This window comes from Podarcis melisellensis, assembly GCF_964234715.1.
Source record: "Podarcis melisellensis genome assembly, chromosome: 15".
NCBI classification, from domain to species: domain Eukaryota; kingdom Metazoa; phylum Chordata; class Lepidosauria; order Squamata; family Lacertidae; genus Podarcis; species Podarcis melisellensis.
The window spans coordinates 11,482,814-11,510,033 of NC_138532.1; the positions used below are offsets into that span (position 1 = coordinate 11,482,814).

At 50.4% G+C, this 27,220-nt stretch overlaps 2 protein-coding genes and 1 long non-coding RNA gene across 4 annotated transcripts in view; 2 read left to right on the forward strand and 1 right to left on the reverse strand.

Annotated features, from left to right (window-relative positions):
• The window catches only part of PKNOX2 (PBX/knotted 1 homeobox 2), a 440,472-nt gene extending 433,089 nt beyond the window's left edge, over window positions 1–7,383 (reverse strand). For both annotated transcript variants that reach the window (XM_081891021.1, XM_081891017.1), the window contains exon 1: window positions 7,268–7,383. The gene's annotated coding sequence lies outside the window, so the exon portion shown is untranslated. The remainder of the gene's footprint in view (window positions 1–7,267) is intronic.
• On the forward strand, window positions 3,630–9,312 carry LOC309357369 (uncharacterized protein; the record flags this gene model as incomplete). The annotated part of the gene is made up of 3 exons (XM_081889503.1): window positions 3,630–3,633; window positions 5,216–6,372; window positions 9,052–9,312. 3 exons carry the CDS (start codon window positions 3,630–3,632, stop codon window positions 9,163–9,165), a joined length of 1,275 nt encoding a protein of 424 aa, XP_081745629.1. The 3' UTR covers window positions 9,166–9,312.
• A 15,685-nt stretch (window positions 9,313–24,997) lies between these two features.
• On the forward strand, window positions 24,998–26,490 carry LOC309358285. The gene is made up of 3 exons (XR_014163411.1): window positions 24,998–25,085; window positions 25,564–25,661; window positions 26,286–26,490. It is a non-coding gene; the product is annotated as an uncharacterized lncRNA (long non-coding RNA).
• Window positions 26,491–27,220: the final 730 nt, after the last annotated feature.

Sequence of the window (27,220 nt, forward strand, 5' to 3'; positions counted from 1 at the left end):
CATGATCAGTGCTTTTCGTTTTGAGATACAACGCAGGCAAAAGCTTCACACGTGTGATGTAGGCTCTCTAGAATGAACCAGGATACAGGACCTATCCAGATGTGTGTGGGGGGGGAATCAAGATGCTGGAGCACAGTTCATAAATCTTCTGGACCTGGTGCTTGCAGCTCATGGGAGTTGTAGTCCAACAACATCCATAAGGCCACTAATTCCCTACCTGGGCTCTAGTCTAGCTGTTCTTAAGAGAGGAACAGCTGCTTTGTTGAGCTGTCTGTAAACACAGCTCTAAGTGCAGGCACAGAAAAAGGTGTGCCGAATTAATCCAAGGGCCGGAGAGACTCACCTATGAGAAGAGATGATGAACATTGGGGGATTTTGAGTTGAGAAGAAAGTAGATTCAACAAGGCTGGAATGTGGTTTGTTTGGTTGTTGTTGTTGTTTTGCTTTTGTTGTTTTTTAAGGGATGGCATCCAATTTCGTTGCACTTGTGCAATGTTGCACTTGTGTAATGACAATAAAGAATCTATCTATCTATCTATCTATGATATATTTAGAAATATGCACAGTGTAGAGAAAGCAGGTAGCAGTTTTACTCCCTTACTCATAAGTCATCCAGTGAACCTGAATGATAGATTTTAGGACAGACAAAAGGGAGCATTTCTTCACACAGCATAGATCAAAATGTGGGATTTGGCCATAGCTGTCAACTTTTTCCTTTTTTTTTTTTGCGAGGAATCCTATTCAGAATAAGGGAATTTCCCGTAAAAACAGGTAAAAGTTGACAGCTATGGATTTGGCCCCACGAGATCCAATGAGAGATGGCCACCAATTTGGGATGATTTAAAAAGGAGATTAGCTTTACCATCTAATGACTTTGTTTAGCAATGGCTACCAGACATCATAGCTGCGTATTGCCACTGGCACCAGAGGTGACATGCCTCTGAATGCCAGTGTCTGGGGCACAGCATCAGGAGAGGACTACCGTACCCACAGACACCTGCATGGTCATTGCAGGGGACAGGCTGTTGGACTGGACAGATCTCTGATCAGATTCAGCAGGACTTTTCCTACATTCATCTTTCCTTCTTCTACGACCTTGAATAGCACCCAATGTCTCCCCAAGGTGCAACTGAGCTCATTTTCATTCCAGGCCATTAAATTCCAGAGGCTCATTAAAAGGAAGCCGGGAGCAGACAGAAACGCTTTGGGATCTGCACAGGTTGAGCTATGTGAGCCACAAGAAGCTTCTCCACTGCCCTATAAGTTCAGGGATGCAGTCCCTGGTGCCTTGTGGCTGGGATCTACCTCCACGGCCTGTGGTTACTGGCTGCTAGGAATCACAAATGCAGAGAGCACTCTTGCACTCAGCTCCCGTTGGTTGCACTGGTTCCTAGTGGCATCTGGCTGCCCGCAGTGAGAACAGGACACTGCACTAACTGGGCCTTTGGCCTGATGCAGCAGAGTTCTTCCTATGTCAGGCTTAAGTCTTGTTAAGGTAGCTACAGACAGCAAAAGGCATGGGGCAGCAATGGGGCGGGGAGGGAGCAGAGTTCAGCTTATGTTGATGAACCTTATACATCCCTCAAACAGTGGCCTACATTTCCACGTAAGAGGTCCCAGATTCAATTCTTCACATCTTCAGTGGAAAGGATCAGAGGCATCAAGAGGCATCTCCCCAAGACCTTTGAAGAGCTGCTCCCAGTCAGCTGCACAAAACATTGTGCTGGGTGGACCAATACTCTTCGCTCAGAACAAGATAGTGCCATGAGCTTCGTATCAGAGATCAATAAAGGAGCAGGAGTGTGTTGGTGCTATCTCATTGGCTCAAGGCTGTAGATCTGTTTTTGGCAGCGGCCCAGATGAAAGGATACACCAGAGTGTCTGATTTCTACTTGAGATATTTATTTATTTTTCCTATTAAAAACTTCTAAAAATATGAAGGCTAATTTAAAGTTGAAATGGATGAAGCCAGACACTTCAGACTTACGAAGCCCAGCACTCAAGGACTCCGTGCAACCTTATTTTGTAGCTGTACTTTATAATCTGATATTGAATTCTATGTTGGTTGGTTTATATCTCACTCACTCACTCGCTCACTCTCTCACACACACTACCTTCCAAAATAACTCTACAATCAGGCTAAGTTATGTCAGTCACAAACTACTCCTATTTCAGTTTATTCTGACTGCAACTATGAAGTGGGGTTGGTTTGTCATAGTTAACATTTTTGGCAGGAGCTGAGTTGTGGGCGGTGGGGGGGGAGGGGCGGAGCTAGAAGCAGGGATGACACAAACAGATTTCAACATGCTGCAAGGAAGTGATTGCAAGTCTCTCCCCTGCTGTTGATGTACATGCGTAAGAGACACAAATGCTGTGCTTGTAATGAGGTTAATATAAATGTACAGCAAACAAAGGAAGGTGTATTTACAGCTGCTTTTCACCCTCCTTGCAGTTGTCACTCGTCCAAAGATGCATTCTATCCAAACAAGATCTGAGCCCTCCGACATCTGTTTTGTAGACTCTCTCTTGTCCACAGTGACTCCCTTAACCCTATAAATGTGGTCCATCTGCATCATCCACACACCGACCCTTTCTTTCACTTGGTCTACCCTCCACTCTGGTCTGCTATGAAACTGACAAGTTTCACTGGTGTGGAAGTCGTCCCTGCTGTAGATGGACTGAAATGGAGTGGAGAACTAGGTTCACCACCTTGAGCTCCTTGGAGGGCAATAATAAGCGTTCCATTTTTACCACAGAAGTATAGGCCAGTCTAGCTTAAGAAGGCTGCTACCCAAAAGCTCTTTCCCATCCACATGTTTCCCTCCATAGTCGTTTCCATTGGTCTTTCATTCCACAGATGAGTTGGGGGAATTAGGAAGAATGGTCAGCAGTTCATTTCCATGGGGAACATGTGGTGCATTGGTTAGAGCAGGAGGGGGGAACCTTTGGTCCTCTAGATGTTGGTGGCCCATCAGCTATAGTTAGCATGTCAAATGGCTGGGGCAGATGAGAGATGCAGTTCACCAACATCTGGAGGTACAAAGAATCCTCACATCTGGGTTAGAGTGTAGAACCAGGGATAAAATCCCCACTTGACCATGAAGCTCACTGGGTGACCTTGGGCCAACTCTCAACCCGGACTACCTCACAGGGTTGTTCGTGGGGGTAATATAGGGAGAGAGGGAGACAAGAACGCCATCTTGTGTTCCTTGGAGGAAAGTTAGCATATAAATGCAATAACCAACAAGGTTGAGAAATGTCCAGGTCCTAACCACATTTCCGGAGTTGAGGACTACCCACCCTCAGGTAATTCTGGGGACTGCTGTATGCATGGACAGTGCTGGGTAAATACAGATAGCAGGCAGGACTGTATCTTCAGGCTCTCACAACCTAACCAGACTTCAAAATACAAGGAGTTTTCCTCCATAGGGCTTGTTTGAAGACCAAGGCACAACTGCCAGCAAGAGTGTGCCACTGTGCTGTAGCGGCTGAAGAGCCAGACTAAGCAGCAGCAAGACCAGATCCCAGCAGAGCTGTAAGAAATCAACTGTGTGACCTTGGGCCAGTCACTGTCCCTGGCTTGACCTGCTTTGCAGGGCTACTGTGAAGCTCAAGGGGTGAGGACCTCAATGCGTAAGTCTAAGGTTAAAGAAATGACAGCTATTTGGAAGGCAGGAAAGGAACTAGATAAGGAAAGACAGGAGAGGAGGAGGAGAATGGTCTAAGGGGATATTTTAATCAGCATGTTCCAGTCACTCTACTTGGGCTTCTCTGGAAAGAAGCACCCCAAGTGTAACACTGATTATATCCCAAGGTGAAGACCAGGAAACTCAGCTTAGTTTAAAATCACCTTTATGCACAATTGGTTTAGCCTTGACGTTCCCCACCCTATTCCGCTTCTCCTTAAGTGAATTTCAAATCCTTTAAGCTAACTCAGTCTTCCCCAACGCGGTGCCCTCCAGCTGTTTTGTGCTACAACTGGAGGAGAACAGGTGAGTGAAGGCTGGAAGAGGAGTCCAGCCAAAGAGAGAAAGTGGGAGCTTTGATGTTAGGTGTTTTTTCTTTTTCTTTGAAGTTATTATTAAAAGCCAATCTGGCAGGTCTTCTGCTCAGACCCACTGGGGGATAAACATGGTGCAATACACTCCTTTTATTTCATCACCAGCTTTGCTGCAAGTGTTTTTGTCCCATCTTTTTTGCTCCTGAACTGGGGAGGCAACTGGGTTTGGGAGTTCATCAAAGGCAGCTCTCTGACCCTTTTGGAGGTGGGGGCAGACAAGGGTCTTTTGGGGGGGTGACATGCAGGCAAAAACAGCCGCAGGCAGCCAGAGAAATAAGCTGGGAATAGAGGGGGGGAACAGACAGAGAAAGGAAGAATGAACGGCGCCAGCCCAACAAGCCCCCATCGGGACCACAGATCCCAAGAAACGGAGAGATGTTCTCTAAGGAAAGGAAGAGGAGCTGTTAACCGGAATGGTTAGTCTGCTGGACCCTCTTGGAAGTTTACTAAATCGTGCCTCAAACAAACAAACAAAGTGATTTCTTTAGGTCACCACGCACCAAGGAGATTTCATAACTTATTGCTATTTCTCCGAGATCCCGGCTTGCATGACCTATTGTCTTGGAAGGGGGGGGCGGCGTGGAAGAGAGAGAGACAGGAGAGAGAATCGAAGACATAACAAACGCCGAGCGAGGCAAACACGCCGAGGGTGAGAGACGCACAACTCAGAAAACGACAGCACAGATTTCCAAGCCGGCCTCCGCCTTCCTGTTCCCTCTCTCACTGTATATAACTACATATCTAATTGCATTTTTATCATCGGATCGGCATGATCACAACACAAATAATAATAAATTATATTGCTTTTTAAAAATAATAATATCACAATGCTACTAGTTTTATTTATTTAATTTTTTATTAACAACTTCCTGCGAAACCAACTCGCCTAGAGCCCAATCGTGGGAGCGAAATAATGTCTAACGCAGCAGCAGCAGGAGCGCGATCCAGCCCACGTTTACCCAGAAGTAAGTCCCACCTAGTTCCAAGCGGTTTATTGCTAAGAAGCGCTGCCCTAGGTGCGGGAAATAGAGAGCCACCGATTTCCTGGCGGTGGGTTTTATTCGGAGGGGGATGGGGAAAACGAGACTTAAAAACAGCTTCGCGACGTTTAAAGAAATAGATGGATGTTAGGAAAGGGTTTTTCCTTCGTTTGAGAAAACGGCCTCGAAACTCTGCCAAGTCGGCGAGCGCCCCGGCGAAGGCGTCCGCGCCCCCATCACCCCCGCCCCGGTTCCCTAGTTCGACGAGGCTCCTCGTTCCCACCGGCAGCGCGGACCGGATCGCAGCCTCGCGCAAGAGATCCGCTCGCCAACGAACTCCCTAGCCGGCAACATACAGAAAGGAGGATCTTTTTGTTGCTCAGGCGGAACAGCCCGGGAGCGCGATTCTCCCTGCTCTCCGGCGAGCGCCTGGCCGGAGTTTCTTCCCCGGGAGACGGGCGCCGCCCGAGGAGGCGAGCGACCCTGCCCAAAGCCGGGCTCTGCTCCCCCGGCCCCACTCGCGTCCCCGGGCGCCTGCCGTCGTGCAAGGCTCGGGCGGGGAGAGAGCCAGCGAGCGAGCGCAGCCTGTTCTCCCCCCGCGGCGACAGCGACACGCACCCCTTTGTCTCTTCGGCAGACGGAGCAAGCCAGCAGGAAAGGAGAGCCGGAGAAAGTCTGCCTGAACGAGCGGCACCAGCTCGGCCTCGGTCACCGGGGCCCCCGCCCAGGTTGGCGGGGGTGGTCGCCGCCTCTGCCTCGGGCGCCCCTCCAGCAGAGCGCCGCCGCCGTCCCCCGCCTCCTCCCCACCTGCTCCCTCGCCAGCCAGCCAGCCAGCCGCGCGCCCTAGCCGGAGAGCCCCGGCCGTCCCCGTCGCGCAATCGGCAGGATCTCCCTTCAGCAGGCCGGGCTCACAACTCGGCCCAGGGACCCCCTAGCAGCGGATCTCCGGCCCAGCGCCCGGCCCCGTTGAAGAATCTGGCAACAAGCCCCCTCCTCCCCAATCGCTCCGCCAAAATACGCTCCAAAACCCCCCCAGATAGGCCGCCAGCCGCCAAGTCTCGTGGCGCCCTGAGCGAGGGTCTCTCCCCAACACCGCCACCTCGAACTGCGTTCTCCCGGCTCCTCGAGCGAGCCAGCGGCAGCTTCCCGGGTGCTCTTCCCGACTCTGCCTCCGAAGAAGAAGAAGCAGCCCCCGCCGAGGTGCATCCCAAAAGTTGGACGACGACGCATCTCGGAAGCAGCCCGCCTCCGCCACTGGCAGCACTCAGAGCCGTCCAAAGCGCCACCGGCGAGGCTTCCCTAACCTTCTCCTGCACCGCTCGCGGCTCAAAAGTACGAAAAGGGGGTGTCATTCTTTCCCCGCGCCCCAAGCCTATCACCTTCAAAGCGCCCACAAATTAGTCTCCCGCCACAGCACCCCGCACAGCCTCCAGAAGTCTCCTCGACCCCTCTTCTCTCCTTTCCCGACCCGTCCTCTCTCAACTTTGCGGTTCCGCCAGCCTCGCCTCCAAAAGGCAGCCCCGCAAACCTTCCGCATCTCGCGCCTCTCCTCACCCCTTCCTATCTCCGCCCCCTAGAACCCCGTGCCAGTCTCTCTCTCCCCCCCCCTTTCCCCACCCCACATTCCACTCGGCCTTGGAGGGTCCCCTTTGCGCCTCCGAACCCAGTTCTTGCGCCTTCAACAGCTTCGGGAGATCTCTGGGCGCCTGCCTCTCCCCAAACACCCCACCGCCGCTCCACGGAGCCTCGCACCTGCAGAGGAACCCAGAGAGACGCCCGCCCGCCCGTCTCCAAACACATCCTCACGGAGTCCTTTTCACCTCTCCCCTCCTCGACGGCACCGTCCCCACCAAGCCCGCTTTGTCCCCACACGAAAGTCGTCCTCCCTCCGTCCGTTACCACCACCCCCCCGCCCCCGCCGGCTGCTCGGTTGTCCTGCCCGTCAAAGGCTCAGAGCTCAGCCAAAGTCCCTGGCTCGGGAGACGGAGGAGGGAGGAAAAGAGAAACCGGGGGGCGTCTCCCCGACGGCGCTGCACGGAAAGCCCCCGCGTGCCCCCTTTCCCTCCCCTGCTCGCAAGCCTGGCTCGTGGCCGGTGCCTGCTGCCCAGCCAGCTGCAAGCACAGCAGCGGGAGCAGCTGCTGCTGCTGCTGCGAGCGCAGAGCCCGCTTTGCCCGCCCCTGCGAGTCTGCGACGCGCCGCGACTCGGCTCCCTGAATGACAGCTTACCTGCATGCCAATCTTCATCAGACTGACACCGGCCTGACAGCGCAGCCTATACTCACTGCCTGGCCCTGCCGCGCGTCAGCCCGGCCCCGCCCTCGACGGGCACACCTCCTCCTGCCGCCCGCGCACCGCCCCCAGCCCGGCCCCGAGCGCTGGTGCTCGACAGGCGAAGCGCGCACCCGCGCGCACTCGCGCTCCCAGCTGGCTTGTCTCCCCCTAGCGGACTCGCTCGCCTTTCAAGCGGCCGCCTCCGCTGCTAAGAGGAGCTTTTCCCAGAGCTTTTTGCCTGCTGGCGTCTAGAGATGCTCTCCCAGTGGGTCCCAAAACAGCGCATCTCTATCTCTCTACTTTGAGGGAAGGAAGGGGCACAATCCGGCAGGTGCGGCTTGCCGGAAGAAAATCCTTGGTAGTTCTCCTTGCTCCAGTTCTGGAGGAATGCTGCGGTTTAAAGTGTTGCCAACTTATCGGTTTCCGTGCACTAAACAGCACAGCACTGCCTGCCGTGATTCCGGCGGATTCCTGCATGTTGAGGTTTCTGAAAAGGGCACACAGGACTAGGAGAGACTGGATTTTAATGCTGGCTGGTTGCCCCCACCCGCCTGTATTTTTACCGAAGAGTGAGTCCCAAGGCTGTTCTCTTTCTTCGCGTTGCTGCCAGAGGGAATGGGGAAAATAACATAACCACTTGTTGGTAGCTTTTGTTCGTTAAATAGGCAATTATCTCGCACTCCCTTCCCTGCCTCTGTTTAAAAAGGCCACAATACTGAGGTTTTTTGGTAATATGCAAATTTATTTAAATTTAATTAACAATTAATCTGTCAGAAGGCGGAAGATCAATCAATTAAAATTCTTCAATCAGTGACAGCCCTGCTCAAATCTTTCATGATATTATTACAGTTCTTTGGAAACAGAAATAGGCTGGGATATTTTAGGAGGTAGAAGAACAAGAAAAACAATGTGCTTTGGGGCTTTTGCCCTTCCAAATAAATCGGGGTGGGGAACCTGTGGCCCTCCAAATTTTGTTGAACTCCAACACTCATCATCCAGCCCAGCTAGGCCAATGGGCAGCCATGATGGAAGTTGTAGTCCAACAGAGTGGGGGGAGCCACAGGTCCGTCGTCCCCCCCCCACTGCTTTTAGACCAAAAGCATAAAGAGTACAGGTTTAACCGGAAGGACATGTCTGTGTACACATTGTACTTTTGATGCGCACTCACAGCACTTCCTTTTCCTCAGGGGATTCTGGGCACTGCAGTTTGTTAAGGGTTTCTGGGAAAGGTAACTCTGTGGTGCCCAGAATTCGCTGAGGGAAAGAACGTGCCGAAATGTGCTTTAAAGGTATAGTGTGTGCACAGCCAAATGTGACACTGCCTCTGCACACTGAAAAGCTGCATGTAAAAGATTCCACCATGTGCTACTTTCACGCTTACTGCTGTTCTGTGATAGGGGGAAAATATACCTGATGAAATGTTGCCTCAGATTAAGTACTTAATTTGTTTCGGAGGTCCATTCTTAACCTGAAACTGTTCTTAACCTGAGGTACCACTTTAGCTAATGGGTCCTCCCGCGGTGGCCACATGATTTCTGTTCTCATCCTGAAGCAAAGTTCTTAACCAAGGTACTATTTCTGGGTTAGTGGAGTCTGTAACCTGAAGTGTCTGTAACCCGAGGTACCACTGTACAACAGCCTTCTCAGCATGTGGACCCAGGAATCCCTAGGCATTCTTATTGCTTGTCTTTCTCCTTCCTACCCTTTTAACAAGAGTTTTGTATTTAATTTAATTTCAGCCATGCTTGCGGAGCTGTGGGGAAAACACAAGCAACTGTATCTTTCTTCCAGCTAGATTCCACTCCTTGTGTTTGCTGCATGACCAGTGTCCTGTCTTGCAGTGTCTGGTATGAACCAGGAGTACTATGTTGCAAAACTTTGGGCTAGTGGCAGATTACTGTTATTGTTGCTCTTACCACCACCAAAACAAAACAAAACAAGAGTTTTGCATAACTAACTTACTGCATTCCTATGCATACTTGCATGGGACATCAGAAGATGCCCTGTACAAAGCCAGACTATTGGGTCCATCTAGCTCAGTGCTGTCTACACCGACTGGCAGCTGCTGTCTTGCATTTCAGACAGAGATCTCTCCCAGCCCTACCTGGAAATGCCAGGAATTGACGCTGGGACCCTGCATGAAAACTCAACCACTGAGCTACAGCCCATCTTATGGAAATAAAACTATTTTGCATTCCAGCTGTCACTGCAAAATAATGCCCCTCTCATTCCTTCTAATTGGGAATCTTGACGCTTCCTTGCAAAAGCAATGGAACCAAAATGGGACAGAAAAACAAAAGGTATCAACACACTTCAGGGTGCTCAAAATTTTGGAGAAGTGTGATTTTTTAAAAAAAGTAATATTCTAGAACTACCCAAAAAGGGACATAGGTAAAGGTAAAGGGACCCCTGACCATTAGGTCCAGCCGTGACCGACTCTGGGGTTGCAGTGCTCATCTCGCTTTATTGGCCAAGGGTGCCGCCATACAGCTTCCGGGTCATGTGGCCAACATGACTAAGCCGCTTCTGGTGAACCAGAGCAGTGCACGGAAACGCCGTTTACCTTCCTGCCGGAGTGGTACCTATTTATCTACTTGCACTTTGACGTGCTTTCGAACTGCTAGGTTGGCAGGAGCAGGGACCGATCAACGGGAGCTCACCCCGTTGCGGGGATTCAAACCGCTGACCTTCTGATCGGCAAGTCCTAGGCTCTGTAGTTTAACCCACAGCGCCACCTGCGTCCCAAAAAGGGACATAAATCCTCCCAAATCAGTGTGATGTTGAATTGAGTGACTAAAGAGAAACTGATGAGGGAAGTGGGCTGTGAATTGGCATGCTTCAGCCCCTAATTATAGCATCCCAGAGGACTGGTTGGTACCCTTAAACCCTGAGAATGAGTGGAGATGTACTGCAGCAGTTTTGTTGCAACTTCCATTTTCGAATGTCCAGATTTTTGCCTTTTGAATATACCTTATTAAAACAGTGCTCGTGCTAGTTTCTGGGGTTTTTGTCATTCATTGCCCTTTCCACAATCCCAATAAGTCCCTGAGTAGCACCTGAGGCTGCATCTTGTTCCTAGTGCCAAAAATCCATGCGCATGAACACCACGGCACAAAGCAGCACATAGGTCTGCCATGATTCGTGCCAGTTCTATTCTTCATCCTGTCTGCCATGCATTTTTTTAAAAAATCCTGTTCTTAAAACGCTTTCTAAAGATACATTCCTGTCCCCCACCCACCCACCCTTCCACTCTACATGCTCTGACAAATTGGCTGTTAAAATTCCCTCTCCCTGCCAATAGGCACAAGGGAAACTCTGCAAAGTCATCTCAGCTCTTTCATGACTCTCTTCTCCAAAAACAACCAGCTCTCCTGAAAAGCAAACATCTCTCTTAGAGCAGCAGGGCTCTTCGGTGAGCATGATGGACATTTAACTGCTTCCTAAAATATTATTTCAGTTTCCCCTGGTCTTGATATTAGCGAAAAGAAGGTCGCAATAACCCCACTAGGACAGCGTTGCCAAGATACCTGGCTCCTTCTTCTGCATTTAATGGGCACCTTACAACACAGCCCTATGCAAATCCTACTGTGTTTAATAAGTCCTACTCACAAGTAATTGTATGCCTTAGTTGCCAGCTAGTTGCTATTGCCTGTACATTTACTATAGTTGCTTTTATATATTGCATTTATCATTGCAATGCCATTTCTGTGGCTGTAGTGTTGTTGTTTTATTTTGATTTTGTTAAGCCTCCATAGTTTTTGCACAATAGAAAAACAGATGTTTTGATGGTGATGGTTGCATGCAAGTAGCAGATTCAGTCCTAGGAGTTCTGTTCCCTATGCAGCCAAAATCAAACCATCCAGGAACAAGACGGAACCCCCAAAGTTTGTAAAAGTACAAAACAAACACCCTTTTTTGGGGGGAAAGCAGCACTGGAGGCAGGATGGAAATGCGAAAGGGTGGAATGGAGCACTCTGGAAAGGGGCATGGCTGGCTGGCTGGCACCCTAAACCAGATCCCTCGGTGCTGCAACATTTTGTTGCAGTTCCTACTTGTAAAGACATCAAAGCAGTTTGCTCTGCAGACATCAGTGAATGAAGCTTTTCATTACACAGAGCTAAATGTAAGCACCTGCTCCTGTCGACGCATCAGCCTGCTGTTATTGGCCTATGGAGAAAAGGCCAGTTAAAACAAAAACAAAAAACTTGGTAGCTCTACTCTGGAACAACTTTTTTTAAAGTTGTGATCTTGAGTTGCAGCAATAGGTGGACCAGAATCAAAAAGGGACAGGGATCCTGTGCAGAAGAGATTAGCAGTGGGAAGACCAGATACAGAGCACAACAGGTATTCTGTGTAGAAGAGACCTTATATCCTCTCAGAGCTGCAGTTTCCCAGAGTTTCCTGAGGGAAAGGACTGATTGTTAAACTACTCTGAAAACTGTTGCTTTGGGAGAGGGAATAAAAAGGTAAAGGACCCCTGACAGTTAAGTCCAGTCGTGAATGACTCTGGGGTTACGGCGCTCATTTTGCTTTACAGGCCGAGGGAGCCGGCGTTTGTCCGCAAACAGTTTTTCCAGTTCATGTGGCCAGCATGACTAAGCCGCTTCTGGTAAAAGCAGAGCAGCACATGGAAACGCCGTTTATCTTCCCACTGGAGCGGTACCTATTTATCTACTTGCACTTTTTGGGGTGCTTTCGAACTGCTAGGTGGGCAGGAGCTGGGACCGAGCAGCGGGAGCTCACCCCGTCATGGGGATTTGAACCGTAACCACTGAGCCTAGGGCTTGCCAATCGGAAGGTCAGCGGTTCGAATCCCCGTGACGGGGTGAGTTCCCGTTGCTCGGTCCCTGCTCCTGCCAACCTAGCAGTTCAAAAGCACTCAAAGTGCAAGTAGATGAACAGGTACCGCTCCAGCGGGAAGGTAAACGGCGTTTCCATGCGCTGCTCTGGTTCACCAGAAGCAGCTTAGTCATGTTGGCCACATGACCTGGAAGCTGTACGCCGGCTCCCTTGGCCAATAAAGCGAGATGAGCACTGCAACCCTAGAGTCGTCCGCGACTGGACCTAATGGTCAGGGGTCCCTTTACCTTTACCTAACAACTCTCAGCACCCTTAACAGATGACAGCTCCCAGGATTCTTTTGAAGAAGCCATGACTGTTTAAAGTGTTTTGATACTGCTTTAAATTTAAATTTTTGTGCAGCTGAGGCCTCAAACTAACCTGTCTGCTAGCGCAAGAGCCCTTGCAACTAGCAGATGGAGAACAGTGGATTAGGCCCTCTTTGAATAAAATTATGAAGTAAGAATTATGTACTGAATTATGTAGAAAATTTCAAACTTAGAAAGCAGGGAGTGATCATACAGTTATGTTTTGTGGGCTCGTTTTAAAATGGCTCACACCATGTAAATAGCTCCAAGTCCACATCCATTAGCAAAGAATAATAATACACTGGCTGTTTTCATATTTTGAAGGGGAAGGGACTCGATCTCTCATTATTCTAGCTCTGTGGTTTAAAGCAGAGAGCAGCACAATTGGTCAAATTCGGAGCCATTTGCTCATGTTAATTTCCTGCCAATTTCTTTCTTTCTTTTTTCGAAGATGCAATTAAGGAACCAGATAACTTGAAACATTTCTGCTTCTTCTTCTTTTTTTAATGTTGAGATGGATTATAATCCTAATTTGAAAATGCTTCTTAATGGACCATTAGCCACCCTTGACTTCTTCTCGGGTCAGCTAAATACCTCCCACCACTGCGAGGCAGTTGGCAGCAAGAAGATAACAGCGCTCACCTCATTAGATATTATTGCTTCAGCAGCAGTGGGGTTTTTTTTGGGGGGGGGGTCTTTTTTTTTAAGTAGAGTAAAGTAAAAAAGGGTGACAAGAGACAACAAACCTCAACTATCACAAAGGTGGATTCATGGTCCTCTAGAACTTAACCCGTAATCTCCCAACTTACTCAGAACGAACCAAATGAAACTGATAGACTGATGTTATCTAGGCCCGTTGATTTCAATGGGTCTACTCTTAGTATGGCTAACATTGGTGAGCACCCTAAACGTTCTGCAAAAGTTTGATTAGTAAATACTTTGCCATTTTATGATTATACTTTGCTGCATGTGTGCCAGAAAGAGAGAGAGAGAGAGAGAGAGAGAGAGAGAGAGAGAGAGAGAGAGAGAGAATGAGGAAAATGGCGCATGAGAAGAAGAAGAAGAAGAGTACTAACTCAGGGAGAAAGACAGCCCATCACTGATGGGCTGGCCTCCTCCCTCCTCAGGGAAAAGCCCCCAAGAGCCACACACACACTCCACGCGGCTCGTGAAAAGAAGCGCGGCTCTTGGGGGCTTTTTCGGGAGGTGGGGGAAGTGAGAGAGCCTTGCCCTGTCCCTTCCCCCGCCTCCCGCAAAAGCCAGGGATAGTTGCACGACACCTCTGCAGGGCAGTGGGCTAAGGCAGAAGCTAAAACAGCTATAGGGAGTGCTGTGCAGCACTCTCTCTAGCTGTTCTGGCTTCTGAGGTAGCCCGCGAAGCCTCTGCAGGGCAGCAGGGAGCCTGCGGAGGATTCACAGGCTACCCCAGAGCTGCTTTAAAGAGCGTGCGGCTCCTGCGGGCTTTTCTACGAGGAGGGAGAAGGGACTGACTGGCCACGTCAGTCAGATGGCCATCCAACCTTTGCTTAGAATATACCTGTATACCTGAAGGAGCGTCTCCACCCCCATCGTTCTGCCCGGACACTGAAGTCCAGTGCTGAGGGCCTTCTGGTGGTTCCCTCGCTGTGAGAAGTAAGGTCACAGGGAACCAGGCAGAGGGCCTTCTTGGTGGTGGCACCTGCCCTGTGGAACGCCCTCCCTTCAGATGTCAAAGAGATAAACAACTACCAGACTTTTAGAAGACATCTGAAGGCAGCCCTGTTTAGGGAAGCTTTTGGTGTTTAATAGATTATTGTATTTTAATATTCTGTTGGAAGCTGCCTAGAGTGGCTGGGGAAGCCCAGCCAGATGGGAGGAGTATAAATAATAAATTGTTGTTGTTGTTGTTAACCTCTAAGGAAGGAGTCTTCCACCTCCACTGTTGAACATCTCTTGCTGTCAGAAAGTTCATTCTGATGTTTAGCCCGTTAGATGCTTTCAGGAGGGAGAATCCTGTGCTTGCCTGATATCCTTAATGCTCTTTCCCCACAGATGTACACGAGGATTGGATTCAAGAAAGCAGCCTGAACTTTTGTAACTGTGGAGCTGCACTTATGAAGAAGTGTAGCCTGAACTTCAGCTGGGCTTTCCCTTTTTTTGCTGTCTCAGGATGGTTTTGCTTGAAGGATTGCGCCCTAAATCAACTTTATGGGAGCCCACAGTCAGTGATTGCTCCAAAGTGTCATGACATTTTTCTGGGCAACTGCAATAAAGATATCGACCAATCTTTTTAACTTGGGAGGATGAGCCTCTGGGCATCAGGCTAGTTTTAAGAATTACTGACAATAATAGAGTGTGCCTCAGTTGGAGGCAGTCAAATAAAAAATATAACGGGTGTAGAAATATGCTAGCCATCAAACAGAGAGAGACTTCTCTTTGAGGTGGTTCACAAGAGCAAGTCATTAATAAATTGAACAGTTTTAGGGGGAGGCAAGAATTTCCACCCAAGTCTAATACCATACTTTAAAGGTTCTGTTGGTGAAAAGGGATATCCAGAGCTAAACGAGGTTTGCGGCGTCCTCTTTTCTTTTAGCAAACAAAATTTCCCAGATCACTGAAATTGTGCAGAAAATATTATTTCCCCTGCAAAGTAGGTCATAAAAAGGTAAAGGTAAAGGTACCCTTGCCCGTACGGGCCAGTCTTGACAGACTCTGGGGCTGTGCGCCCATCTCACTTAAGAGGCCAGGGGCCAGCGCTGTCCGGAGATACTTCCGGGTCACGTGGCCAGCGTGACAAAGCTGCATCTGGTGAGCCAGCACAGCACACGGAAACGCCGTTTACCTTCCCGCCAGTAAGCGGTCCCTATTTATCTACTTGCACCTGGGGGTGCTTTCGAACTGCTAGGTTGGCAGGCGCTGGGACCGAGCAACAGGAGCGCACCCTGCCGCGGGGATTCGAACCACCGACCTTTCGATCGGCAAGCCCTAGGCGCTGAGGCTTTAACCCACAGCGCCACCCGCGTCCCTAAGTAGGTCATAGGGCCCCCCTATCTCTGCCTTAGCCCACTTCCCATATCGGCAGCACTGAGATGATGATGTTTAGGGAAGTTTTTAATACTTGATGCTGTGTTGTTTTAAACACTTGATTGGAAGCCGTCCAGAGTGGCTGGGGAAACTCAGACAGATGGGCGGGGTATAAATAATAATAATAATTATTATTATTAGCAAAATAACAACAAAATAATGGAGATGAGCACACTGATTATGCAAAAACCACAATGTGAGAGTTAAATTTTAGCCATACAAACATTCAGTGGAGGTGGGGGTAAGGCAGTGATACCTAGTTTAGAAATTTTACAGTTTCGCCACATGGGTTGTGCTGTAACCCCACAAATTCTGCATTGCAGGAATTGCCTAACCTGCATTTGCAAACCAGAGAAATTATTGCGGGTACCATGCACTACAATCACACGCATGCATAGCAATCACACTCACCACAATTACCGTATTTTTTGCTCTGTAAGACTCACTTTTTCCCTCCTAAAAAGTAAGGGGAAATGTGTGTGCGTCTTATGGAGCGAATGCAGGCTGCGCAGCTATCCCAGAAGCCAGAACAGCAAGAGGGATCGCTGTGCAGCAATCCCTCTTGTTGTTCTGGCTTCTGGGATTCAGAATTTTTTTCTTCTTGTTTTCCTCCTCCAAAAACTAGGTGAGTCTTATGGTCTGGTGCATCTTATAGAATGAAAAATAGGGTACACATAACCACTGCAAACACATGCACACCTAAAATGCATAAGGAATTGGCATTTTTAAAGATTTTTTTTAAAGCTTTATTTGGCCTGGGGTGGCAGCAGCAATTTTCCTATAGATTGTAACTAGGGAGAGAAGATTCACCCTTGTTTCTTTCAACCCCAATTTCAGAAGGGGGGGTTACACAGAGCAAGACCCTCAGGGTGCGTCATGACTGCAACGTTGACAATCCACGCTGTGTCACAGAGCAAAGAGAGATAGTGGCCACAACCCAGCCAATAGAAAGCACATTTGAGTCCCACTGATTTCAGTGGGAAGGTTAAGGATGGGCTGAAACACTCTCTGTTAATTGAAATTAATGGGACTTGAAAGCATTTCACTTTGGCTGAATCACACCTGTTGTATTCAGAAGTACATTAGAGAAGAAATATAAATGACTCTTTGTGCTTAGACAGAAGAGGGAAACTGCAAGGCACAACAACTTAATAGCGGTCCATTTGGATTTTAGTCCACCAGTTTTATCTGTGGCTCCATCATTACCTTCTGAGAAGAAGTTGCAGCTGAGCGGTAGAACAACTGTTGGGTGTGCAGAAGGTCCAAGGTTCATTCCTTGCCATCTCCAGGTAGGGCTGAGGAAAGACTCCTCTCTAGAAAGCAGCTGCCAGTCAATGGCAGACAATACAGGTGGACTCTTGGTCCATCTAGCTTCCTGTGGTCCTATGTTTCCAATGTTGTTAATAATCATCAGAGTCTAAGTTAGAAATAGCCCCCCCAGAAAGAGAGAGTGTGTCATATTCATATCCAAAGGTATGCAGGTGTTATAGGTAAAGGTAAAGGTACCCCTGCCCGTACGGGCCAGTCTTGACAGACTCTGGGGTTGTGCGCCCATCTCACTTAAGAGGCCAGGGGCCAGCGCTGTCCGCAGACACTTCCGGGTCACGTGGCCAGCGTGACATCGCTGCTCTGGCGAGCCAGAGCCGCACACGGAAACGCCGTTTACCTTCCCGTTGGTAAGCGGTCCCTATTTATCTACTTGCACCCGGAGGTGCTTTCGAACTGCTAGGTTGGCAGGCGCTGGGACCGAGCAGCGGGAGCGCACCCCGCCGCGGGGATTCGAACCGCCGACCTTTTGATCGGCAAGTCCTAGGCGCTGAGGCTTAACCCACAGCGCCACCTGCGTCCCATTTATACAGGTGTTATAGGTAAAGGTAAAAGGACCGCTGACTATTAGGTCCAGACGTGGCTGACTCTGGGGTTGCGGCGCTCATCTCGCTTTATTGGCTGAGGGAGCTGGCGTACAGCTTCCGGGTCATGTGGCCAGCATGACTAAGCCGCTTCTGGCATACCAGAGCAGCGCATGGAAACACCGTTTACCTATTTATCTACTTGCACTCTGACGTGCTTTCAAACTGCTAGGTTGGCAGGAGCAGGGACCGAGCAACGGGAGCTCACCCCGTCACGGGGATTTGAACCGCTGACCTTCTGATCGGCAAGTCCTAGGCTCTGTGGTTTAACTCCAAATAGCATGTCAACAGGCAAGGGCTTTTCCCACCTGCCTTGCCCCACCCTCAAGGCCTAGGAACCTTTCCCAGACCCTGACTTTGAGAGCAGCAGAAGCAGATGGGAAGAGAAAAGAGCAGTTCTGGGATATTTTTAAAAAAGATTGTTTTATAAGTTGTGTGTCCTTGTTTCTCAATTTGATCCTTCTGCATGGTTTTGTGGCGCTTTATGCATTGTGACTCACTGTTATTTTTACTGATTATAGTTTAGTAATTCTTTAATTAAATTGATAAGTGTAAACTGTTTATTATTTTCTGATATTTAATTTTACTGTCTACTATTCTATTCTACTTGGGACACAGGTGGCGCTGTGGGTAAAAGCCTCAGCGCCTAGGGCTTGCTGATCGAAAGGTCGGCGGTTCGAATCCCCGCGGCAGGGTGTGCTCCCGCTGCTCGGTCCCAGCGCCTGCCAACCTAGCAGTTCGAAAGCACCTCCGGGTGCAAGTAGATAAATAGGGACCGCTTACCAGCGAGAAGGTAAACGGCGTTTCTGTGTGCAGCTCTGGCTCGCCAGAGCAGCGATGTCATGCTGGCCACGTGACCCGGAAGTGTCTTCGGACAGCGCTGGCCCCTGGCCTCTTGAGTGAGATGGGCGCACAACCCCAGAGTCTGGCAAGACTGGCCCGTACGGGCAGGGGTACCTTTACCTTTACCTTTATTCTATTCTACAGGCATGCGGGTGGCGCTGTAGGTTAAACCACAGAGCTTAGGACTTGGGAGAAGCTCTAGAGCCAAATGACACTTCACAGGTAAGGTTCACCTTCCATTTTGTGAGCAGGGCAGTCACTCCCCCTACCTGGCCAGTCCCCTGGCAACGCCTCCCCAGGTGGGATTGGGCAATTGGCTGAGGTAGGCGGAGAACTCCAGGTATCCAGCCTGGGGAGGGCGAAGCCAGTCCATACTACCAGGAGCCAAACTGGGAGCTGGGGGGGGGCTGTGCGCGACCACGCAAAAGGCGCCCCCCATTTGATATGGGGAGCAGTCACTGCCTACATAGCTTTTACTGCTGCCATTGCTGTGAACCAATGCATGATTTGTAAGTAAGTAAATCTTATATTTAAACTTACTTTACAAGTTGTTGCCTGATTCTTTGTTGGGGGGGGGGAGAAGGGGGAAGCCAGCTTACCTCATAGCTAGACTTGCTCTTAACAAGGTTACCTCTAATTTAAATTTTGCTGCCAAGGACGAGATGTTGAAACTCTGTTCAACCCACACACATGGGTGCCTGGAGAGATAAACTGCAATTAATTTGGCTTTTCCTACCCATTAAAACCCATCCCACAGAATGGTGACTGGCCAAGTTGTCTGAAGCATTCCCGTGTGATTTACCAGAAAAAGAACTCGGAAAACAAGGACTCTCTCTAGGAAACAGGGACAGTTGGAGTATGTGAGATAATCCACTGGGCGATGTTACATAAGAACTGGCCTGCGCACATGGATATTATATAGAGGCAAGAAGGCAAGCAGGCAGATGCTGGCAAGCTAACAAGGCTTCATCTTTTGCTGAGAGCTGTGAAGAAACAGGTCACTGAGTCCTGACACTGCAATCACTAAGCTTTGACATAGCCTCCTTGATACTGCACCAAGCCTTCCTACTGTAAATCAAAGGGATATTATTCAGCCAATGAGACAGATGGAGGAGATGTCTTCGCAAGACACAGCCAGATTGCTATCAGTACAGCGTGTCAGTATGACAAACATCATTCGAAGAATAACTTGGAGTGACTCCCTTTTCTCCCTCCCCATCAGGGTGCCTTTAGAGAATTTTTTTTCCAGGGGGTGGGAAACAATGATTTATAATAATTTCTCACTGTTCTGGGCTTGGAATACAGTAGAGACCTCGGAGTGTCGTGTAAATCAGAATACAGGATGGTCCTCACACACTCATTATTATTCTACAAGAGCAAGGCAAGACAAGGAGCTATAAAACTGTCTTCAGTGCTAAGTTGTTTCAGTTGGATTTGGTGCCAGATAAAAAAAAAATATTTTTTTAAAAATGAAAAGTGGGGGCGGGGGAGAGTCTAGCTTTTTGGCAATGACATAATTGGAATAGGATCAGTAAGTAGGGGAAAGCAGAAAACCTCCGTCTTGATATGCAAGTCATAGTAAGAGTTTGCATATCATTTTCTGAGGTGGGGGGGGGGGGGGATGAAATGAGAAGGGAATCAGAAACTACCACAAAAAAAAATGTAAATTCTTATGCAGGTCCAAGAATGACATTCCAACACAATTAGTATGGACTGGAAACGTTGGCCCCCAGGCCACTCTAACTGGCCCTTGGAACTCTCCTCCCCAAGGCACACCCCTCATCAGTCTTGGCCAACATCCCCTTTGAGTGTTTTTGCTTGTGTCCTTGAACATTGGTAATAACTCCTGCTTGCCTAGATGGGGGATAGAAAGGGCGGTGTGAATGTTTGTTGAAACGCAATGGTAAAATTTATATTCATTGCTCCGCCCACTTTTGCTGGCATGTGGCCCTCGAGAGGTTGCCCCGAAGCAAATGCAGCCCACAAGCTGAAAAAGATTCCCCACCCATCATCTTCCCTGATTGGCAGCAGCTCTCCAGTGTTTCATACAGGAAAGCTTTCCCAGCCCTATCTAGAGATGCTGGGGATTGAACCTGGAACCCTGTGCAGCCCAAGCAGATGCTCTACCAGTGACCTATTGTGATGGTGGTTTAGGACAGATGCTGGCAAATTCCATCAGACATGGAAAGGGGACTGGAAATTGCCACAGTTCACATTGTTGTCAGAGGTCGGGAGTGGAAATTAGGTAAACAAATACAAGCAGTATTTGTTGTTGTTATATAAATTGTTGTTATATAAATAATTTGTTATATAAATAATTTTCTGCATTGTTTTCTCCCTTCTGTTGAAATGCATTGAAATTGATAACAGAATCAATCAATCACAGAATCAAACCACAGCAGAAATTGACGCAAGAACAAGGTAGGCTTCAGAGGCAACTGAACTGTAGCAGCACGGAAACAGTGCCGATTGCAACAAACAGTGCCTGAGATTGCAAATTCCCAGGGTGGAAATTCCTCGTGCAATATTCTTTCCTGAAGCAGCTTTTCTCAAGCAGGCTTCTTTCTAATATGCACATGCACATGTACCCAAAAGCTTCACACCCATTGCCGCCTGCAAATCACAGGAGTTGATTTGGTATATCCTTATCTCTTTCCAGACCTAAAGAGGCATTTGGAGCCTTAATCCTTCACAGCTGATTGGGGTCAGCTGCAGTCTTGATTAGAACTGATCCCTTTTCTTTTACTGAGAATATTTACTTCCTACCCAGGGGGGAGAAAATTACTTCCCCCCCCCCAATATTCCCGACCATTTTTAAAATAGTGACCATCACATCCCCTTCCCTATCTCCAACAAAGCATTAGCTCAAAATATAGCTCCAGGGCAAAAATACCTTTGGTGTGGGGAGTTCTCATTTAAAGGTGAACCTTCCCAATTTTCACTTTCCTAAACAACACATGAACCAAAGAACGCCCATCCTTCAAAATTCCTAATTTTGCAGTGTTTTCTCCAGTCAAGTAATATGTAAAGAAATGCATTACCAATGGTGAAGTGTGCATATATTAGCAAAAACAAGGTACAAAATGCACAGCTTTGGGGAAAACATTCTATATTTTGCCAGTCTCTCATTTTTAGAGTGTTAGAGTGTGGTGCTGATAACACCAAGGTCCCAGGTTTGATCCCCATAAGGTATGATTACCAGATGTCCCCATTTCCTGGGGACAGTCCCTGGATTTACAAATCTGTCCCCAGACAAAATCCATCCCTGGAATGTCCTCGGATTTCATTTAATGTCCCTGGATTTATATTTTAAGTGGTGTGGATTTATTAGTAGGGAATGAATGTTGTGTGATTGGTTCAACAGCACAAGGCACATCATATGGGGACTTCTGCTGAGGCAAAATGGCGGGTGCCATGACAGCAAGCAGCTCCTGAAGCCAGCCAGAGCCAACTGCGCTACCAGGCTGGCTCTAGGCTGCTGAGACTGCGACTTCCACTGCCAAGGGGGAACCGGGGATGCCCAGCGCATCAACTCGAGGAACTGCTGACACCCCCGCCGCCGCAACCCAAATCGATCCAGGAGCGAGAGTGCCTGGCCACCCAACCGACTGCCCAGCGGTGCTCCAGGGCCAGTAAAACCCTTGGAGCCAATGCAGGGAGAAGGAGGGGAGGAGAAGGAGAAGGAAGAGAGAGGAAGAGGAAGTAGAAAAAAGAGAGGAGCCCTGGCCTTGCCGCTCTGCTGCCGCTGCTCAGGAAAAGTGGTAGGAGAGCACCAAGAGGCCAAGGACACGTGGCCAAGCCCAGGCCCAACCCAAGCCTACTCCACGGCGGCTAGCGCTCCAGGAGAGCAGGCCGGGCCCAGAGGAAGGCTGAGTGACAGAGCACACCACCAAAGAGAAGATATTACTTCTTAATTTTTAAAATAACTTTCTTTCTTTCATTTTTTTTTAAGTGTCCCTGGATTCTTTGAAAAAAATCTAGTAACCTTACCATAAGGGACAGCTGCATATTCCTGCATTGCTGCAGGTTGGACTAGATCAGTGGTGGTGAAACTATGGCCCCAGCAGGAGGAGGGCTCTGGCATGCGTCCAAAGCCTGCAGCCCTGGTGTCGCAGCTTCCATGCCAGGGGTAGGGGAGGAGTGAGGAAGCGAGGAAGCGAGGAAGGCTGGGTTAGGGTTAGGGTTAGGGTTAGGGTTAGGGTTAGGTTAGGTTAGGGTTAGGGTTAGGGTTAGGGTCAGGGTCAGTGTTGTTTTATGTTTTCTTGTGATATTGATTCATTTGTGGTTGGTTTGCTTTTTTCAATTTGTTGTGTTGCTGCTTTTTCACGAGTTGCAAGTTTGTTGGTTTTCTGGAAACTTTCAGTTTTTATTTTGAATGCAGCCCTGCAGTCCCAGCGCTGTCACCACCACCGCCCCCCTCCGCCCCCCAGCCTGCTCCACCTCTGAGAGATCCCTGTCTCCACTCCTGCTTGCAAGCAAGTAGGCATGGGATCGGGCTGCTCTGCTAGGCAGCTTTGCTGCTTGCATGCACGGGAACAAGAGCTGGATTGGGGCTGCTCAACTGGGAGGTGCAGGCTCTGTCACACTTTCCGTTGAGAGGTTCAGAGCCCAGATGCCTCCACTCCGCTTCTGAGAGATCCCCACCTCCACTCCTGCTTGCACACAAGTAGGAGTGTGATTGGGCAGCTCAGCTGAGGAGCGCCTGGCTGCCTTCATGTGGTGCAGGGGCTCTCAGATGCAGCTTCCGGGCTGCCTCCACCTTCCCCAACCCCAGCAACTATTCAGCCTGGCTGCCTTCATGGGATTGCAGGGAATCTGATGTGGAGATGGAGGCCCCTTTAAACTTCTCCCTTGAGTGCAGCCACGAACTCCTCAATGGAAAGTGTGAAGGAGCCTGCACTTCCCCAGCTGAGCAGCCCCGATCCAGCTCCTCTTACTGTGTGTAATGGTTCTAGGGGTTGCTCGTGCGTAAGTTGCCGCCACTCCTGGCTAGGTTGCCTGGTTGAACCCTTTCTGTCTGGACAGCCTTTCACCCGTGGCTGTCTCAATCACTGGCAGAATCCGTCAGTGGCCGTTTCTTGAACTTCTTCCAGCAAAGAAATTCTTTGACGCCAAGTCTCCGCCTATTCTCCCTGCGCGGAAGTCTTCTGCGCAGGTAGGGTGTGGGCAGCCGAGTACCCGTGCTCTCCCCGCTGGTCTCTGGCGATGAGTCCTGGAGCCTCCTCTCCGATTCCCCCTTCTGCCCCCCTTCTCCACTGGTGTTACGCTGATTTCCTTCCCCAGCAGATGGGCTGCCTCTCTCCCTACTGGGACCCTCTCCGCCATCCCTCTGGAGCCTTCCCTCCGCCTCTGGCTCCGATGACAGTTCCCTGACACCGTGCAAGCGGCATCGCTGCCTAGCGGAGCAACCCAATCCCACTCCTACTTGCTTGCAAGCAGGAACAGGCTGCGAGGGGGGGGGGACATTCCTTGCCTCCTCAGTTTGCCACCCGGCCCGCCTTCCCTCACTAGGAAAATGAAGTGCAGCACTCAAAATAGAAGTTATGCTCAGAACAGAGCACATTCAGCTTCCGAAAAAAGTTCCAAAACAGGAACACTCATTTCTGGGTTTGAAGTGTTCAGGTTCCAAGTACAGTGGTACCTCGGGTTAAAAACTTCATTCGTTCTGGAGGTCTGTTCTTAACCTGAAATTATTCTTAACCTGAAGCACCACTTTAGCTAATGGGGCCTCCCACTGCCGCTGCACGATTTCTGTTCCCATCCTGAAGCAAAGTTCTTAACCGGAGGTACTATTTCTGGGTTAGTGGAGTCTATAACCTGAAGCGTCTGTAACCTGAAGCATCTGTAACCCAAGGTACCACTGTAGTTTGAGAACTAAGCTGTTCGAAAACTAAGGTACCACTGTATTTATTTTTCCCAATTTGAACTGTCTTTCTTTTTTCCAATTTGAAGTGTGTTTATTTCCCGCCCCCCGCCCCCGGCGTGGTGATTTTCTTGAGTCAAAATGAGAGTACTTCTAAACATTTTTTTTAGGGAAAAAAGCACTGAATTATAACAAAAAATTATATATCAATGGAAAGATAATTTAATGAAGAATGTAATGCAATAACTTTTATGAAGGGTTGTTTTTTACAACAGCAGTCATAAAGAAGAAACATGAAACACAGAGAGAAAAAATGAGATATACAGGTTAAATTGCCGTGTTCGCACTTTGCAATAAATACCGTATTTTTCGCACGATTGGACGCACCGGACCATAGGACGCGCCTAGTTTTTTGGGGGGAAAATAAAGGGAAAAAAATTTCCCTTTATTTCCCCCCCAAACCAGGTCGAGGAACAGCGGGATAGTGGCGCTGCGCCTCCCTGCTGTCCCCCGAGCTTGTGGGGCTGGCTGATGTCTGCCTAGCGCGCGGGGCGCTCTGCTTCAGGGCGCCCCACCCGCTGGGCGGCAGGCTGCTATCCGCAGCTTGGGGAGCCTTGCGAGGAACTGCTGCAGGGCTCCCCACGCTGCGGATGTATGCCTGGCGTGAGGGGCGCTCTGCTTTAGGGCGCCCCACCCGCCGGGCGGCAGGCTGCTATCCGCAGCTTGGGGAGCCTTGCGGGGAACTCCTGCAAGGCTCTCCACGCAGCGGATGTGTTCCCGAAGCGCCAGGCGCTCTGCTTTCAGGGCGCCCGACGCTCCGGGAAGCAGGCTGCTATCCGCAGCGTGGGGAGCCCTGTGAGGAACTGCTGCAGGGCTCTGCACGCTGCAGATGTCTGCCCGGCGCGAGGGGCGCTCTGCTTCAGGGCGCCCCTCGCGCCGGGTGGCAGGCTGCTGTCCGCAGCTTGGGGAGCCTTGCGGGGAACTGCTGCAGGGCTCCCCACGCTGCGGATGTATGCCTGGCGTGAGGGGCGCTCTGCTTTAGGGCGCCCCACCCGCCGGGCGGCAGGCTGCTATCCGCAGCGTGGGGAGCCTTGCGGGGAACTCCTGCAAGGCTCTCCACGCAGCGGATGTGTTCCTGAAGTGCCGGGCGCTCTGCTTTCAGGGCGCCCGACGCTCCGGGAAGCAGGCTACTATCCGCAGCTTGGGGAGCCTTGCGGGGAACTGCTGCAGGGCTCCCCAAGCTGCGGATGTATGCCTGGCGCGAGGGGCGCTCTGCTTCAGGGCGCCCCACCCGCCGGGCGGCAGGCTGCTATCCGCAGTGTGGGGAGCCTTGCGGGGAGCTCCTGCAAGGGTCCCCACGCTGCGGGTGTGTTCCCGAAGCGCCGGGAGCTCTGCTTTCAGGGCGCCCGACGCTCCGGGAAGCAGGCTGCTATCCGCAGCCTAGACACGGCTAGCGGAGCGCTAATCCCGAAGCTTGGGGCGTGCGGAGCTCAGCGCGCCCCAAGCTTCTGGGCGCCGGCAAGGTCGCCGCTAGCCGTCGCGGGGCTCTCCCAGGGCTAGCGGAGACCTTGCCGGCACCCAGAAGCTTGGGGCGCGCTGAGCTCCGCACGCCCCAAGCTTCTGGATTAGCGCAGTGGTCCGCTAGCCCTGGGAGAGCCGGGCGACGTCGCGGGGCTCTCCCAGGGCTAGCGGAGACCTTGCCGGCACCCAGAAGCTTGGGGCGCGCTGAGCTCCGCATGCCCCAAGCTTCTGGATTAGCGCAGTGGTCCGCTAGCCCTGGGAGAGCCCCGCGACGTCGCCCGGCTCTCCCAGGGCTAGCGGAGACCTTGCCGGCACCCAGAAGCTTGGGGCGCGCTGAGCTCCGCACGCCCCACGCTTCTGGATTAGCGCAGTGGTCCGCTAGCCCTGGGAGAGCCGCGCGACGCGGGGCTCTCCCAGGGCTAGCGGAGACCTTGCCAGCACCCAGAAGCTTGGGGCGTGCTGAGCTCCGCACGCCCCAAGCTTCTGGATTAGCGCAGTGGTCCGCTAGCCCTGGGAGAGCCGGGCGACGTCGCGGGGCTCTCCCAGGGCTAGCGGAGACCTTGCCGGCACCCAGAAGCTTGGGGCGCGCTGAGCTCCGCACGCCCCAAGCTTCGGGATTAATGCAGCGCTCCGCTAGCGGTGGGAGAGCTGGGTCTCCCACTCCTAGCGGATAGCTTCCTGAAGCCTGGAGAGCGAGAGGGGTCGGTGCGCACCGACCCCTCTCGCTCTCCAGGCTTCAGCGAAAGCCTGCATTCGCTCCATAGGACGCACACACATTTTCCCTTGCTTTTTAGGAGGGAAAAAGTGCGTCCTATGGTGCGAAAAATACGGTAAGTAGGTTTTGGGTTGCAGTGATGGTGAACCTTTTAGATCTCTAAAGGATTCACCATCACTGGACTAGATGATCCTCAGGGTCCCTTCTATATATATATATATATATATGCTTTCGTAGATTTTCACGGGTACAGGAATGCAGGTTTTGGTGTCCTCGGGTGTCTTCCCGTGTAAAAGTTGGGGTGTCTAGGCGACGTTTCGACGAGGTCTCACTCGTCATCTTCAGGCTGGTGCTTTCGGCTTCTTGTTACTGGAACAGAGCAGGATCTCAGTGTTTGAGTTCCTATAAATACTGTTGAGGGGGTGTGGTGTATAGCCTCCAATGTTCTGGGCAGAGAGGAAGTTCCCAGGCTAGTGTGCCTTTTCTTCTTTTGTTCCTTAATTACTTGAGGGATATCTTGAGTGATTTCTTGAGTGATATCCTGAGTACCACTTAGGTGGGTCATTAGGTGTGGATTAGTTGCTAAAGTCTTTGTGTCTTGACCTCTTGAACTTTGTGAAGAGTTTTTCTGAGAAGATGGCTGTACTGCACTTAGTTGTGCTCTGGCTTGGCTTCGTGTATAGGGGCGAGCTGTGGTTTTGTGGCCTGTGTCAGCCAGATCTGTGTAGGGATTGCAGGGGGGTGCAGCATCCGGAGGTGCCACCATGGTTTGGCTACTGGATGGTGTCTGTAATTTATCTGTGGAGAGGGTCTGGGTTTGGGTCTGGTGTGGTTGATTGGTGATGG